This window comes from Geotrypetes seraphini, chromosome 13 (genome assembly GCF_902459505.1).
Source record: "Geotrypetes seraphini chromosome 13, aGeoSer1.1, whole genome shotgun sequence".
Taxonomy (NCBI): Eukaryota; Metazoa; Chordata; class Amphibia; order Gymnophiona; family Dermophiidae; genus Geotrypetes; species Geotrypetes seraphini.
In genome coordinates, this window is record NC_047096.1 from 33,823,155 (window position 1) to 33,840,995 (window position 17,841).

General features: G+C 41.1%; 1 protein-coding gene across 1 annotated transcript; it reads left to right on the plus strand.

Annotated features, from left to right (window-relative positions):
* Nucleotides 1–227: 227 nt before the first annotated feature.
* Nucleotides 228–10,212, plus strand: CRYAB (crystallin alpha B). The gene is made up of 3 exons (XM_033919157.1): nucleotides 228–494; nucleotides 6,502–6,624; nucleotides 9,574–10,212. The coding sequence occupies exons 1-3, from the start codon at nucleotides 297–299 to the stop codon at nucleotides 9,796–9,798; spliced, it is 546 nt and encodes a 181-aa protein (XP_033775048.1). The 5' UTR covers nucleotides 228–296; the 3' UTR covers nucleotides 9,799–10,212.
* Nucleotides 10,213–17,841: the final 7,629 nt, after the last annotated feature.

Sequence of the window (17,841 nt, forward strand, 5' to 3'; positions counted from 1 at the left end):
AATTTTTTTTTTTTTTGTATTCTTAGTAATGTGAGCATAAGGGGTTCTGAGTGTGACGCCAGATAAATCCCCTGAATAATCAGTTCTGTTGCTGAATGAAAGCAGACAGTAGTGAACTTGAATAATAGCAATCAAAATAAAACCCTGACATCATGTTTCCAGAAGATTCACACAGAGGATGGTAGGAGGGGCAGTCAGCACCCACGGGTATATAAAACCCTTTGTTCAGTGGGAGCAGCAGAAACTAGATTTTCAAGCTATTCCTGCCGGTGCTTTCAGCTGCTGGAATAGGAGAGATGGACATCACCATTCACCGACCCTGGATCCATCGCCCATTTGTCTCCTATTTCGGACCAAGTCGGATCTTTGAGCAGAACTTTGGGGAGCACCTCCATGAGGGGGACCTGCTCTCCACCTCTGCTGCCCTGCATCCCTTCTATTTCAGGTTCCCCTTCTTCAGACTTCCAAGCTGGATAGAAACTGGATTCTCGGAGGTATAAGAGCTGATCATTTGGGGATTTTGTTGAGCATATAGCAAAATATTTTCTCCCTTTCCCCTACATTGTGTGCACATGCATATCACATATGCACACCTACATAATATTTTGCACTGTTACTTGTGGTGGCTCAATTTTACATGGAAATTTGCAAAACTTCTAAAACAAGTAGATGCATGTAAAAAATCTTAAAAAATTGATTAAAAGTAAATTATATAGGAGTGATATGAGGAGAATGTAGGCCAATGAGGACATCTACATACCGATATCCCCACCCAAAATTTTTTTAGTAATGGTGGAGGCCACATTCATAAAATTGTTACTTATTTAAAACAATTACTATGATATGAGTGGTGATGAAAAAATATAGAATACACTGGTATCAACGGCAAACAGTTTTGGCATTGGGGAATATAGTGGTCACCTACATAATATAACATAACATAAACACAATATAAAAATCAATTTCTAGACCGAATAACCGGGAAATTCTAAGCGGTTCACAAAAGATTAACTAATGACCTACAATTGGATATGAAAATGAAAACCTGCAGCTAATATGAAATGTTAGTTGCCCAAAACCCTAGAGAATAAGCAAGTTTTCTAAAGTGTAAATAAGAAATAGAATATGTTTTCTTTTCTTTTTCTTTGATCCTACACAACTGACAACCTTTTTGTCAGCTGCACACCTGAAAGCTGGGACAACAACATGTGTGCTCAGTGTTTAATTTGGTCACTTCCTTCAGTTGATTGTATCCCTGCTTTCCTTTCTTTATATTTCTATGATCTATTTCAGTAGGCTCGCTGCTCTACTTCTTGGATTTATGATTTGAGGACTTGAGGTGGAGTTCAATGTCTATTTTGTCTTGATTGTGGTTAATCTAAATAGGGAAATTTATATTCTTTGATTAGCTCCGCCTTTCTGTACAAGTGTATACTTGATATGTTTATGAAAATGACTAATAAATTAATATTAAAAAAAAGAAAGAAATAGAAGTCAATAGTAATTGCTTGAAATCCAAGTAGAGAGTTGCACGGGACAGAAATCCCACCCATCCCCGCCCGTCCCCACCAGGATCCTCTCTGTCCCCACCCGTCCCCGCCAGGATCCTCTCCGTCCCCACCCATCCCCGCAAGGAATTACCTCCATCCCCGCCCATCCCCATAAAAAGCAGCAATTACTTCTGACAGGATCATCAATTCCACAGTTTCTTTTGTGTTTGTGCTGCTGTTTTCCTTTGTGTTTGTGCTGCTGGACTACCAATGATGAGGCATCACATAAATCTCCCGCTTTTTTTGAGGAGGCTATAGCGGTGGAGTGGTGGGGCTGAGGTGTCCTATTGAGAAAAATACAATTCTGACACTCCAACTTAGTGTTTTTTGATATATCTACAAGATTTGATTAGGTTGGTACCACTGCTAAGTATTTGCCATTATTACATAAGCTGTTTTCCTTGTGGCATCCCTTTTTTTGTTTTCTGTTCAGGTAATTAACTTATAAACCCCCTCTTTTACTAAGGCTGATGTGTCCATTATATTATATGGACGAACCCTGCTTCCAAAGCCTTCCATCCCCGTGGGAGTCCCGTTGGCTAGAGGGGGGTCCCCATGGGAGTCCTGTGGGCCAGAGGGGGGATCCCTGTGGGAATCCTGTGGGTTAGGGGGGATTTCTGCGGGACCCGCAGGATTCCCGCGATCCCCATTCACGTGCAGACCTCTAGTCCCAAGTAGCTGCCTGTTAGGAAAGAAATACGCTCCTCTCCTTGTATCTGTCTCCTTTTTTTCTCCACTCTGCTGTCACCTAGCATATCTACCTATTAAAGTTCTGAAGAGAATTGGCTGGACCTCCTGTTGAAATAAATTGGAACAGAACAGAGAGCAGATATTTATTTATTTATGTGGGTTTTGCTGACACCTTTTCCATAGTAGCTGAAGGTGAGTTACAGTCAAGTACACTAGATATTCCCTGTTTATTTATTTATTTATTGAAAAATTTTATTAACTGCTTTTATGAAGAGATTCACCCAAGGCAGTGTAAAGCAGGTATAATTCAGCATAAAACTTACAGGGCTCCTTTTACTAGTGTTTTTAGCGTATGCAGCTAGAGCTAACACCAGCTCAATACTGGCATTAAGGTCTAGCGCGCGCACTGTTTTGCGCGTTAATGCCCTAACGCAGCTTAGTAAAAGGAGCCCCCAATTTTGTTAGAAGCATAACAGCAGTAAAAAGACCAAATATGAACATAAATGCAACGAATGAGGTAAAGTCAAAATCATTAAACTGAAAATAATAGGACTACCATGAAACAGTTTCAAACATATACTTATTAACAGTACTCAAATTCAAATGAGAGATACTCATGTAATACATACTAAAAGGGAGACATAATACTTGTGAAGCATCTAATAAGCACAAATCAGAACTTTCAAATAACATAGATACGACGCTAATGGTTTTCTATAATACAGTTTATTCTATAACTGAGGGGCCAAATGTAGATATTAGATGGAGAAACGATGGGATAAACAGATGGGAGGCTAAATTCAAGGCAAGTTGTTTATACAGGTGAGGTATAAGGAACTCAACTAGACTACAGTAGACTACTGTTGTAAACCGCCTAGAACTTCCAGGTACGGCGGTATATAAAAATAAATAATTATTATTATTATTACTGAGGTCCAATGATCAACATTTACTAGTTATTCCCTCACTTAAAATTATTAACACACAGCGGCATTTCATCTTTTCTGTCACAGCCCCTCAAACATGGAATTCCCTCCCTATTTATTTAAGGGAAGAGCACAATTCGGATAAATTTAAGAGCAAACTAAAAAGCTTTCTTTTTAAGGATGCATTTGATAATTAGAAAGCTTGACTAGGAATTTCATTCCAATTCCATAATCTCTCTGAGGTTCATTGATCTCTCCCTTCCTATTGTTTTTTTATCATAATTGTCTTCTCTCCTATCAACAATTGTATTTCTTTTCCCATCCTTTCCTCTTGTTTTAATATGTTTGTAAAGTTAGTCTCCAATATGTTTCGTAAGGTTTAGTTCTCTTTCTGTTTTGTTGCCCCTTAAACTTTGTAATTATATTGATATGTTCATCACTTAGAATTTTGAATAAGCGAACAATCAAATTTATAATAAACTTGAAACTTGAATAGTGACGTGTAGCAAGCTAATCTTGGTGCATGATAAGTGTATAGTCAATTGCCCTATGTATTATAGGCGTGAGTGAAGAGCCAGGCTTTAACCTGCTTCCTGAACTAGAGGTACTCTGTAGTTAGACGTAGCCCCTCTGAGAGTAAATTCCAGAGCGTAGGGTCTACTCCTGAGAAGGCTCGCTGGTGAGTATCATATCATACAGTTTCTTTTGACGAGGGTACAGATAGCGATGGTCCTGTTAAGCTTATAATTTTTGTACCTGAGGCGATGGAAGGTTAAGTGACTTGGCCAAAAATCACAAGAAGCAATAGTGGAATTGAAATCAGGTACCCCTGGATATCAAGGCTAGTGCTCTAACCACTAGGCTACTCCTCCAGGAGGGCTTGGTTCGCTTCATAAGTGAAAGCTAATGTAATTATAAGTTACCTGAACATACAGTAAGAGGATGTTGATTTTTATCAAAGCTTCTTGTTTGAAAAGGGAAATAATTGCTTAAGGGTAATTATCTCCTGCAAAAAAAAATAGGTGGTGGTAGGGGGGGGGGCACTCATCTTTACTTGGAGGAGGAAAGATATAATAAAGACATTCAAATACTTCCAAGATATAAATACATAAACTCATTTTCTTTAGTAACGAAATCCTAGAACAAGAGGTTGGAATATGAGGCTGAAAAAGAGAAGATTGAGAAACTAAACTAAACCTTAAGTTTATATACCGCATCCTCTCCATAAAGATAGAGCTCGGCATGGTTTACAGGAACTTTAAGATAAGAAAGGAAAAACATAATAAGAATTAGCGATAATAAAGAGCGTAGCGAGATTTACATTTTTGAGAATGGCCAAGTTTTCAGATACTTTCAGAATAATTGGAAGGAGCCCAGATTCCGCAGCAAGGCAGGTATGTTATTCCAAAGCTCAGTGATTTTGAAAAAAAGAGATTTCCCTGATTTTCCAACATAGATAACACCTTTTAATGAGGGGAAAGATACATTAGAAAATATTTCTACCTTGAAAAATGTTGGGTTGCTTATGTGCCACATGCCATCTGCTGTGCATGCACATGAGTGACTAAAGTGAGCAAACCATAACTAGAGAAATGAACTGCTACACGAGACAGGAAAATTACTTCATAAAAAGCTGACTTCACGTGTTGCAGAGAGAGAAGTCAACTCTATTTTTTTCAACTCTTCAATTAATTTTTTTTTTTTTGTATTTCTGTGACATCCCAAATAAATTAAATGCAGTTAAGAATCCCCAAAATAAGCTACAATGAGAGATAACATAATTTGCCTAAGGAGAGACAGGGGAAGAGGAGAAGCATAGGTAGGATCTCATGGTTTCCCTGTTAGGGTTACCACATGACTCCAGAAAAAGGAGGACTGATTGACACATACGGGTTGTACTTCTACTGAAAGCAATGGAAGTAGGGGCTTTATTTCCATTGAAAGCAATGGAAGTAAAACCCAGATGTCTCAATCCATCCTCCTTTTTTCTGGAGCCATATGGTAACCCTATAAGTGAGCCTATAGCTCTGTTTACTAGGTCACACTCTTGGGAATAGCGTTGGTGAGATAGTCTGATCCAGAAGAAGCTTACACTACTACTAGCTGTTCTGTGATAAATGAAGGCCCACAGCTTCTATTTAAAACCCTCCTCCCCTTTCCAGCTAAGCAGAGTGAGAAATGTTCACCAACATTTCTAAAGACCTCAATATGATACTGAAAATGACTTTATTTATTCAGACATTTTAGAATCAGGTATAAGCGACTAGTGAGTGTTATGAGTCCATCAGCTCTCTTGCTTTCCATCAGAGGTAATGAAACATCAATATTCTACTTGAAAATTAATTTCTTTATTCTTATATAGTGTTGCACAGTACTGAACTTGGTAAGCGATGATAAGTCAATGCAAATCATGCATGTACATTAAATACAAGTGGATCGATTTTTCACTCTGTCAAAAATTACAAAGACTAGGGGGACACTCAATGAAGTTACATGGAAATGCTTTTAAAACCAATAGGAGGAAATTTTTTTTCACTCAGAGAATAGTTAAGTTCTGGAAAGCATTGCCAGAGGATGTGGTAAGAGCGGATAGCGTAGCTGGTTTTAAGAAGGGTTTGGACAATTTCCTGGAGGAAAAGTCCATAGTCTGTTATTGAGAAAGACATGGGGGAAACCACTGCTTGCTCTGGATCGGTAGCATGGAATGTTGCTACTCCTTGGATTGGCCACTGTGAGAATGGGCTACTGGGCTTGATGGACCATTGGTCTGACTCAGTATGGCTGTTCTTATGAATAATAATAATCAGTTTATATAACGCAAGGCCATAAAGTTCTATGTGGTTTATGCTCTTATGTGTTCCAAGTATAGGACAATCAAGCCATTGTAACATAACTGATGAGGTTGGCTCTGAGGCACTGTGGAAAGAGGCATTATGACATCACAATCTCAGCTCTGATATGTTGCTCTCATTGGAGTTCCGGAATCTTGCTATTCTTTGAGATGCTGGAATGATGCTACTCCTTGGGTTTTGGCCAGGTACTAGTGACCTGAATTGGCCACTGTGAGAACGGGCTACTGGGCTTGATGCACCATTGGTCTGACCCATTAAAGCTATTCTTATGTTCTTAAGATTCCACCTCTCCCCCATAGCAATAAGTTACCTGAGGCCAGAGTGATTTTGGTAATGCATCTACATGCTATGAAACTGCTGCTTTGGGCAGCAGTACCTTGCCTAATTTGAGTTAACTCTATCCTTAGTGCATCCTTGGCTAATTGCCATTCTTCATTGATTGCTCTCCTGCATTCCTGTCTTTCCTCCCCCCCCTCCCCCCAGCTGCGATTAGAGAAGGACAAATTCTCCATTAACCTGGATGTGAAGCATTTCTCACCTGAGGAGCTGAAAGTGAAAGTGACAGGAGATGTGATTGAGATCCAGGGGAAGCACAAAGAACACCAGGTAGGTGGGATGACTATGGACTGTTCCTTGCCTAGGCAGGATACTGGGTATTATGAACGCCTGTTGTAGATTTATACCTCCATCCACCCTTAGGCATGTGGACAGTCAGCTGCCCCTCAGTCTTCACAAGGTTGCACAACAACAGTGACTCAAAACAGCAGAGTGGCTGCCCACAGACACTTCCCTGATCTGCCTATTATTAAAGTCATCGTTGAACTCATTCCCACAGGTGATGTGTTTCTATTATACATATCAGTTACCTGTTGCCATTTCTGCTCCCCTGAATTAGATACTGTTTTTTCTCATAATTCAACAAAAAGCTATGGGAACCCTTCGATCACTGGCTCTACAACTTCACTAGGTATCTTATGTATGGGTCTATCTTGAAAGTCCTGCTGCCGTGCTGAGTCTCATCGCAGCTTCGGGCCTGGGAGGAGGTAGGTGGCTATTGCAGTGGCAGGCCCAGCAGGGGAAAGAGAAGATGCTGAATATGGGGAGAGAAGGAGAAGATGTTGAACATCTTGGGGAGGGACAGAGAGTGTAGGGGAGGGTTGATGCAGACCATCAAAGGGTAGATAGTGAAAGGGGAGGTGCATGGTAGAGCGAAGTAGGGAGAAGAAGAGGAGATGCTGAATTATGGAGGGGGGGGGAAACAGCTGAAGTTTTGCCTAAGGCATAAAATACCTTTGGACTTTCCTGAGATTATTCCTTTGAAGGGCCCTGGGCATAGAAATATGTTGAGACCCCCCCCCCTTCTAATATAAATACATTCTAAACCACCCACAAATAGATCCTGAATGATTCTGACTTCAAACTGCAGAATGCTGTTTACTGATTCCTTCTGCTGGCTGGAGGACAGTGCACAAGGAGGTGAGGAAAACAGATCTGTGTATTAGCTGAGATTCTGGTTCCCTCCACTACTCCTCTTTCTGCCAGCAGCTGACTTACCAGGGCAAACGTTTGCCTTGGGAGCTATAGATTAGCCCATTAGGTCCCGCCTAAACTTTGAGCCCTAGGCACATGCCTAGCTTATCTATGCCTTAATTCTGCTTTGCATATTCCCCTATACTCACCAATCAGTGCACTTTCAGAAGTTATTCTAATCTGTTATGCCACTACAATCCACAAGGTATGTACTAAACCAGGGTAGGGAACTCCGGTCCTCGTGAGCCGTATTCCAGTCAGGTTTTCAGGAATTCCCCAATGAATATGCATTGAAAGCAGTGCATGCAAATAGATCTCATGCATATTCATTGGGGAAATCCTGAAAACCCGACTGGAATACGGCTCTTGAGGACCAGAGTTCCCTACCCCTGTACTAAACAGTGCTTCAGAGCATTTCATTGCTACCGCGGGCCGGCGAGGTAAATGCTCCAACGCTCATAGGAATCGAATGAGCATCAGAGCATTTACCTTGGCAGCCCGTGGTAAGAAACTCTACCATGGTTTAGTACAGTGATTCCCAACCCTGTCCTGGAGGAACACCAGGCCAATCGGGTTTTCAGGCTAGCCCTAATGAATATGCATGAGATAGATTTGCATATGATGGAAGTGATAGGCATGCAAATTTGCTTCATGCATATTCATTAGGGCTAGCCTGAAAACCCGATTGGCCTGGTGTTCCTCCAGGACAGGGTTGGGAACCACTGGTTTAGTACATGCTTTAAGATAGTTACCATAAAAATTCCCATTGATCTGAATAAGCAGTTTGACCAAACCAAAGGTGGCTTCTACGTGCCTCAGACATGGTCATGCCCTCAGGAATAAAGCAGCCTGACAGACAGTGGTATTGTCAGGGGTGGACTGGGACCCATTTTTTTTATTTACAAAATTCCTAACCTGCTTATACCAAAGCGGTTTACAAAATACATACATAGTCATCAAATAGGCCATATGGTCTTTATCTACCTTCATTTTTCTATGTTTCTAGGTCAATGTATCGCCTACTGTGTACCGCACCACACTAGTGTGCCTCCTAAGATTTCAGGTGTGCCACAGCACACTGGGGAGGAGGAGAGGCACCAGCATCAGCCAACTGCCTATAGGATGCGCCTCTTGTGGCGAGAGGCACATCCTGTAGCCCAGGGGTAGGGAACTCCAATCCTCGAGCGCCGTATTCCAGTCGGGTTTTCAGGATTTCCCTCAATGAATATGCATGAGATCTATTTGCATGCACTGCTTTCAATGCATATTCATTGGGGAAATTCTGAAAACCCGACTGGAATACGGCTCTCGAGGATCGGAGTTCCCTACCCCTGCACAGTGTAGCCAATCAGCCGGCACCAACGCTTCTCCTTCTCTCGGTCCTCTTCCCTGCTGGCATCCCCTTCTGGCATCTCAGGGCCCGTCTGGAGGGCCTTCGCTTGTGCACGGACATTGGCACGATGTCATCACGGCAACATCCGCACACTTCCAGATGCCTTGAGCCACAGCCACTATGTTTAGTGTGCCGTGGCTCGAGAAAGTTTGCGGGACACTATTCTAGGTTGTTAAAGCCAATTATTACTATTTATTTGCCAAATAAGTGCCAATTTAGCACCAATTAACATATTAAGGGCCCCTTTTACAAAGCCACAATAGCAATTTCCCTGTGGCATTTGCACTGAAGCCCAATCAATTACTAGGGGCTTCGGTGCATTTGCCACGGGAGAATCGATACAGTAGCTTTGTAAAAGGGGCCCTAAGTTACAAAATAACTGGTGTTATTTTATAACTAGGCATGCAATTGCACACCTAACTGCACATGCCCTATATAAAATTGGGACCTATGTGCACACACAAATCTACATGATTTGGTCATCCAGAAAAAGCTTCTTGCCAGATCTGGCTAGTTGGGTTTGACGCACTCAGTCCCCTTTTCTAAATGCTCTTACATTTTGCTCAAATTTGACCCTATATTGCCAAAATTGCACTAGCTTTCCTTAAACAGCCCCGTCCCTTTGTTTCCAGGATGAGCATGGCTTCGTTTCCAGGGACTTCTTCCGAAGGTATAAGGTGCCGACAGATGTGGACCCACTGTGCATCACCTCAAGCCTGTCAACAGATGGTGTGCTGATGGTGACAGGACCAAGGAAGCTGGCAGACAGGCCTGAGCGCAGAATTCCCATCACCTGTGAGGAAAAGCCTGCAGCTGCAGGAGCTCCCAAGGAAGAGACCAAGCTCTTGGACCACTGAACTCTTTCCAACCAAAGGAAACCTTTCCAGGACTGGTTATATGTACTTTATCTTTGGTACCGTACTGATAACAAGCCCTGAACAAAACTACATAAACATAAGCTCTTGGTTTTTCACCACTGTCAGTGTTAAGGGCAATTAAAAGATGATAAAAGTATTGGTGGAAAATGTCCCAGAAGAGTACGAAAAGTGATTGCAGTAGTATCTATGGATATACCACAAGATATCATGCTAAGTGTCGTTGCCCAAACAAAACAGAAAAAGGCAAGAGCAATGTCCTAATCAACCAATATATAACTTTATTGTTAAAAAGCCCCAACAAGGCCTTCCAGTGATAGTGCCTTACTGCAGATAGATTCCAAAGGTGTTTTATCAGTTCTCATTATCTTCAATACATTTTCTTATTTACTAGTACTGTAGTTTGTGTTTAACAAGAGGCTGCTGTAACAGCTGTGATCAGTAGATGTCAGTATAACAGCTTACTCAGAGGCTGTAGAAACCAAATTTTCAAAATGATTGGGGTGCTAAACCCAATGGAAATGACCCCTCCTTGGGCACAGTCAAAGAGTTTGTTCAGTGTCAGCACTGGCTCCTATGGGCTGCAATACTAGCAGTGGCCATAGGGTGTCAGCTTCCTAACAGGCACATTGTATCAGTGCAAATCACCTATTGAAGTTGCCATGTCTGCTACTTTTTCTTTGTCCTTCTGTCTGTTTGCACTTATGTCAAGGCAGGGCCCTCACCAATGATGGATGTAAGCAAAATTTGATAAGAGAGTGTCTCGCTTAAGTGCCAGTACTCTTGCCATACTTCAACCCAAACTGCTCAGGAGGAGCTTTGTCCCCACCCCCCAATATGTGAGAAAGCAGAATTGGCAGAGGCAGATTACAGCAAGAGAAGACTGTAATATAGGCTAGCAACATACATTTCTCACACTTGCTTTTTGCATGAATTTTATTTCCCCCCTTAATTTTAGAAGGGCTTTTTGCCATTTCACTACTCAGTTGGAATTATGTTTCAGCATAGTGCATTTCATACTTAAGGGCTTGGTGAGTGTTATTTCTTCAAAAGTACAACTCATATCTAGCATTATGTAAACTCTAGGAATATTCATAGAAACACAATAGAAGATAAAGGCCAAATGGCCCATCCGCAGTAACCATAGCTATGAGCTCAGTTCATTTATGAGAGGTGAGTTTGATATCATCAAATAACATAAGAACATAAGAATTGCCATCTCCGGATCAGACCCTGGGTCCATCAAGTCCGGTGATCCGCACATGCGGAGGCCCCGCCAGGTGTACCCTGGCATAGTTTTAGTCCCCATATCACTGTATGCTCTCAAGGGAGATGTGCATCTAATTTATCCTTACCCGTATCACTCTATGCCACTCTTAAGGAGATGTGCATCTAGTTTATCCTTAAATCCTAGAATGGTGGATTCTGCAATTACTTCCTCTAGGATAGCATTCCAGGTGTCCACCACTCGCTGCGTAAAACAGAACTTCCTAATATTCGTCCTGGACCTGTCCCCCCTCAGCTTCAGTCTATGTCCTCTTGTCCGTGTCACACTGGACATTGTAAATAACTGCTTTCCCTGCTCCATTTTGTCGAATCCTTTCAGTATTTTGAAAGTCTCGACCAGATCCCCTCGCAGTCTCTTCTTCTCAAGGGAGAACAACCCCAGTCTCCTAAGTTGTTCCTCATAGTCCAGGTTCTTCACCCTATCTAGCAGTTTTATATCCTTCTTTAGGTATGAAGACCAATGCTGGATGCAGTATTCCAGGTGCGGTCTAACCATGGCTCTGTAGAGCGGTATTATAACTTTCTCTGATCTACTCGTAATTCCTTTCTTTATCATGCCTAGCATTCTATTTGCTTTCTTCGCTGTCGCCGCACATTGCGCCGCTGGTTTCAGGGTCCTATCTATCAGTACACCTAGGTCCTTTTCCTGTTCGGTCTTTCCCAGAGTTACACTTGTGTTTTGCCTGTAGTCTTTCAGTAGGCCCATCATAAGAGAAATTTCGCCAACAGAATGGGCCCCTGAGTTACAGATGAAAGAAATTTCTAGAACGTTTATCATCGACACCCTTGGTCTGAGTCATTGAGGACTAGATTTTCAAAAATTTGTGTTAAAAACCGATGGGCCGCTGTCGCAGCCCTTATAGTAGCAATTTAAAAAAGTGAGTAATTCTCCAAAAAACACTCATGCAAATGAGGCTTGTGGAGAGTAGAGAAGATTCGCTAAATATGCATGTGCCCATCGCTGGCGATAGTGATGGGCACATGCACAGAATAAACGCAAAAAAAAAAGTACTCAAAAACCAACAACAAATCAAGCTGCCGAAATCAAGCAACCCTCCAACTGACAGCAGGAGAGTTAGCCACTCCCTCCCTCAACCAAGCAATTACCCCCTCCCCCAGGCAATGGGAGAAATATCCACTCTCTCCCACTGCCAAGCAGCACCCCAAAACCCTCTTGGCAGCGGGAGAGATGCCCACTCTCTCCTGCTGTCAAGCAACCCCCCAATACACAACCCCTGTCCTCCGGCAGTGAAAGAGATGCCCACTCCCGCCCCATGCAACTACACCCCTCGACAATGGGAGAGATGCCCACTCTCTCCCACTGCCATGCAACCCCTCCCCATGGCTCCGATGACCTCCACCCTCACCCCCTTACCTTACTTAGATGACTGGCCGGAGGGATGCCTACTCCCTCCGGCCAGCAGGCCTGCCTCTTCAAAACAGTGGGCCTTCCCCTCCCCGGTCCCTTAGCTCTAAGCAATCTTTATAGAATATCACTTAGCATACATCTCCTTGCCCAACTTTGCATTTGAGGACTATTATTATTCGGGTACTCAAGAATTTTTCCCTATCTGTCCCGAAGGGCTCGCACTCTATCTAAATCCCAAACCCCTCATTACGTTTTTATAAGGGGGAATAAATTGCTTATCTTAATCAAACAGCTTAAACACGTTTTGGGCCGACAGACAGAATGTGTTTAAGCTCTTTGATTAAGATAAGTAATTTATTCACCCTTATAAAAAAGTAATGAGGGGTTTGGGATAAAGATTTATACTAAAGTATTTATATTTTCACAAGTTTTACTATATTTAAGGGAATTAAAACTAAATCTAAAAATAAGGCTTTTATTCAAAACTCATGAGGAGGTTGGTGTGTAAATCTCTTGGCAATGAGAGGATAGCTGAGCCTAGAGTGACACCTCTGAAGTTTTGATTAAACTCTTGATATATTCTAAATTTAGTAAAAATGGTTTGATGAATGATTTGAAGAATGTATTTTTAAAACCTGCTTTCTTAAAGATTCAGTTTTGATCCTGGGAATAGTATGTATATATATTATAGAGTAGCATTATAGTAGTAGTATTATAGAGTAGCACATAGGCAGATCCACACGCAAATCCTAATTAGTGCCAATTATCACCAATAATTGTTAGCATCTAATTGAATCATTTCTGTACACATCCCGATTTAGGCACCCAAGTTTTGGTGGCCTATATAGAATCCGGGGCTTAATGCTTTAAGTGGTGTTTTTTAAACCTGTCCTAGGGGACCCCCCCAGTCAGTCAGGTTTTCAAGATATCCCTAATGAATATGCACGAAGCAGACTTGCATGCCTGTCACCTCTATTATATGCAAATCTGCCTCATGCATATTCATTAGGGATACCTTGAAGAACCGACTGGCTGAGGGTCCCCCAGGACAGGCTTAAGAACCACTGCCTTAAGGGCTCCTTTTATAAAGCTGTAGTAGCGATTCTCCTGTGGCAAATATAATGAAGCTTATAGGAACTGAATGGACTTTGCTGCATGTGCTGCGGGAAAGTTGCTACCATGGCTTTCTAAAAGGTGCCCTAATTGAGGTAAATACTAATAGACAAAAAAAAAGGGGGGGGGGGAACCACACAAAGGGCCAAGAAACGCAAAAAGTGGAAGAAGCCACAAATACCAAGGAGGAACCAGGAATAAAATAAAAAACATTAATAAAATACAAATCCAGATGTCACAGGATATACAGGAGACCCAACACGGTCCATGTTTCAGCAGTTTTATGCCCTCCTCAGGAGTCCCATTAAAAAACTGCTCATACCATTAGTGACTGCTCAACCTTGATGAATGGTGTGCAGGAAAAAAAACAGACAAGTCTATGACACTTGTATTTTATTAACGTTTTTATTTTATTCCTGGCTCCTCCTTGGTATTTGTGATAAATACTAATAGACCCAACATTCTCGATTGGTACTAACAAGTAGGAACTTGAGAATCAGATCTAGTGGTTGAGTTCTCTTGTTTAGGGCCTACAGCACAGAAGCCAGTTCTGTGGGTGCTGAGCATCCCCAATATTGAGCCCACTCCTTCATTGTGCAGAGGGAGGTGATACTTTGTACTGTGTTAGGCACTCCCACTCATTTTCAAATGTTGGCGCCTATAGCCTATAGCAGAACACTGTGGAGCTTAATCTCCCTTTAAGCAGAACACAACAGAATAGCTGTGCTCTTTCAAAGATGAAAATCCAAAATGGAAACAGTGCCCAGGTCACATAAAGAGTTAACATCTCTGTGACAGTGATTCTCCAAATTCTAATGCTGTGGCCTCTTTAGGCACAATGAGGGTTCAGAAAGCCATTGCCAGAGCTGCCAATTACCCAGTTCCAGGAGGGAGATTCTGGGCAGGTCTTGGATTTCTGTTAACCCTATCTAAGGTTACCATTATTTGGGCCACCAAAACCCAGACACGTGGCTCCACCTCCAGCCTGCCCAGTTCTGCCTTCAGCTTCGCCCCATTCTACCCCAGCCCCTCCCAGTTGAGCCTCCATTCCCACTCCCACAAACCTCCTTTCTTCTTCCCCAACAAGCTCCGGCCATGTCTGGAGGATCTAGAGCAGTGGTCTCAAACACGCGGCCCGGGGGCCACGTACTATTTTGAGGCCCTCGGTATGTTTATCATAATCACAAAAGTAAAATAAAACAGTTTCTTGATCATATGTCTCTTTAGTTTTAAATGACAATATTATTATTAAGACATAGACAAAAGGATTTATAAACTATAAAGAGTTTTACCTCATGCAAAATTGTCATTTCTTTAATAAGACATTAACTATTTATTTCTGTGGCCCTCCAAGTACCTACAAATCCAAAATGTGGCCCTGCAAAGGGTTTGAGTTTGAGACCACTGATCTAGAGCATGCGCAGATGTGTGTAACATCATCTGTGCATGCTCAGAGGCCCTCCAGATGCGGCCGGAGCTCATCAGGGCATTCCAAAACCCAGACACTCTGCCAGGTTTTGGAAAGTCCATCCAGGACCCTGGACATATCTGGGTTTCCCCGGATGTCTGGTAGCCCTAATCCTATCATAATGCATTCTAGAACTTTCAATAGATAGAATCAGGAACTACAAATGCCACAGTACTTTAGTATGTAGGTTCAAAACCATGACTGATCAAAAAGTCTCTCTAAACTGGGTAACGACATCTCTGCATCACATGGAGTGGAGGAGAGGCCTAATTGTTACAGCAGCTGCCTCAGCACTCTGAGGTTGTGAGTTTTGAAATTGATTCCTACTGCAGCTCCTTGTGACTGTGGGCAAGTCACTTAACACTTGACTGCCCCAGGTACAAAATTAGTAGCTGTCTAAAATATGCAAACTGCTTTAAAGAACATTCTAAATTTTACAAATCAAAAATAAATCATGCAAAAACAAAATTTTACTCGGCTCAAATTTTGAAAGCCACAAACTCCTCGGCCCTCTATCGAATATTAAACTCAATCTCATATTCTAGTAAGCGAAAAAGTCATGACGAGGAACCTAAACTTACTGCTCAGGAACTTTCAACATATTTTATCGATAAAATTAATAAGATTAGGTCAACTTTCACCACAAATCAACCTGTTAAATTCGACCAAGAACAAACAGAACCCAGTTCACTTTCCTCAAAATGCTCTTATTTCAAAATCCCAAATTTGACAGAGATCAAAATTCTCATCAAATCCATTAATATAAAAGGTTCCCTGGCAGACTCTATACCACCTTTTCTCCTTAAGCGTTACTTTAAGATCTTTGGTCCAGCAATCCTTACACTAGTTAGTGAAAGTTTAAAACAAAGTCTTATGCCAAAACTCTGGAAAGAATCAATTATTCGTCCTATCATTAAAGACTGAAAAATTAGTATTGAAGATATATCAAACTATTGACCAATAGCCAACATCCCATTCCTATCAAAATTAACTGAGAAGGTGGTGTTTAATCAAATGTCAGATTTCATTGAAAAAACTAACATCTTGCACCCAAATCAGACAGGCTTTAGGCAACACCATTCCACAGAATACTCACTATTAGGTATGACCACATCCATACAATATTTCTTGGATCACCACCAGTCAGTTCTTTTAATTTCTATAGACCTTTCAGCCGCCTTTGATACGATCGACCATGAGCTCTTACTAAATAGGCTACAATCTATTGGTGTCACAGACCAGGTCTTATCTTGGTTTCAATCCTATTTCTCTGATCGTACTTCATCTGTGTCATTTAATAACGAAACTTCTAATAATTTTACCACAACATACGGTGTGCCTCAAGGATCTATACTATCTCCACTTCTATTCAATATCTTTCTCGCCCCATTACTTACTCTGTGTCAATCCATCGGCTTCAATGTTTATGCTTACGCCGATGATATTCAACTATTACATCCCATAGATACCAATAACCCTTTGGACATACCAACAATAAATATGAAACTTGAAAAAATATCACAATGGCTAAATAATAATAGACTAGCACTGAATATCAATAAATCAAATATTATGCTCTTTCCCTGGAAAGATAACTTAAAACTTAACCTTCCAATTACAATCAAGGGTGTTCCGTTGCAAGAAGTCTATAACATTAAAATCTTAGGTGTTACATTTGATCATAAACTCTCTTTTCACGACCACATCAGTAATATTGTCAAATCCTCTTTCTTTAGACTCCGACAAATTCGTTCTGTTTCCCAATTTCTTTGTGCTAAGTCTCTCAAAACTCTTATCCACTCTCTCGTTATTTCCAAAATAGATTACTGTAACGCTCTGTATAACGGGATAGCTCAAAAGGAAATCAAACGTCTACAGATCATTCAAAATACGTCCATTAAACTCATTTTTAAAGCAAAGAAGTTCGACCACGTAACACCGCTTCTTAGGGAAGCCCATTGGCTTCCAGTTACACATCGGGTAACATATAAACTATGTCTGCTTACATTTAAATCTCTTCTCTTTAAAACCCCAGCTTTTATTTACAAGTTATTGATCCCATACACGGCGAATAGAACATTAAGATCCGCTGAACAACATCTACTAACGATTCCTTCCCTTAAAATTATAAATACCTGACGACAGTTAATTTTTTCAGTTACAGCTCCCCAAACCTGGAATTCTCTCCCTAATCATTTAAGGGAAGAAACCAATATAGAAAAATTTAAAGGTAAACTGAAGAGTTTTCTCTTTAAAGATGCCTTTATAAATTAATAATTTTGTCTTTGAATCAATATCATTTTTTCTTTCCAAACTTTTATTGAAGTAAATTTAAATTTAAAAGAAAAAGAAGAAAAAAAAAAAAAAAGGGGGTTTATATTTTTTATATATTTTTTTTTTCTTTCCCCCTTTCCTTATGTGCCCTCCTTATTTGTCTCTTTATCTTTTAAATATATTGTAATTCTTTCCCATCTTCTCCCTTATGTTTCTTGTCTTATCAAATTTGTTAATAATTTTGTCAGTCTTATTTATTGTATTATTCCCCTTGCATTGTAATTTTATCAATATGTTAATCGCTTAGAATTTGGATTAAGCGATAAATCAAATCATTATTAAACTTGAAACTTGAAACTTTAATTATAACCACAGAGAAAAAGCAGTATATGAAGTCCCATATGGTGTCGGGTCAAAAGCGCACCGGGACAAAGGCGCGCGCAGACAACTGAGCGCAATGTGGAGGTGGGCACTGAAGAAAATGATGGTTTTAAAGGGCTCCGACGGGGGGTGT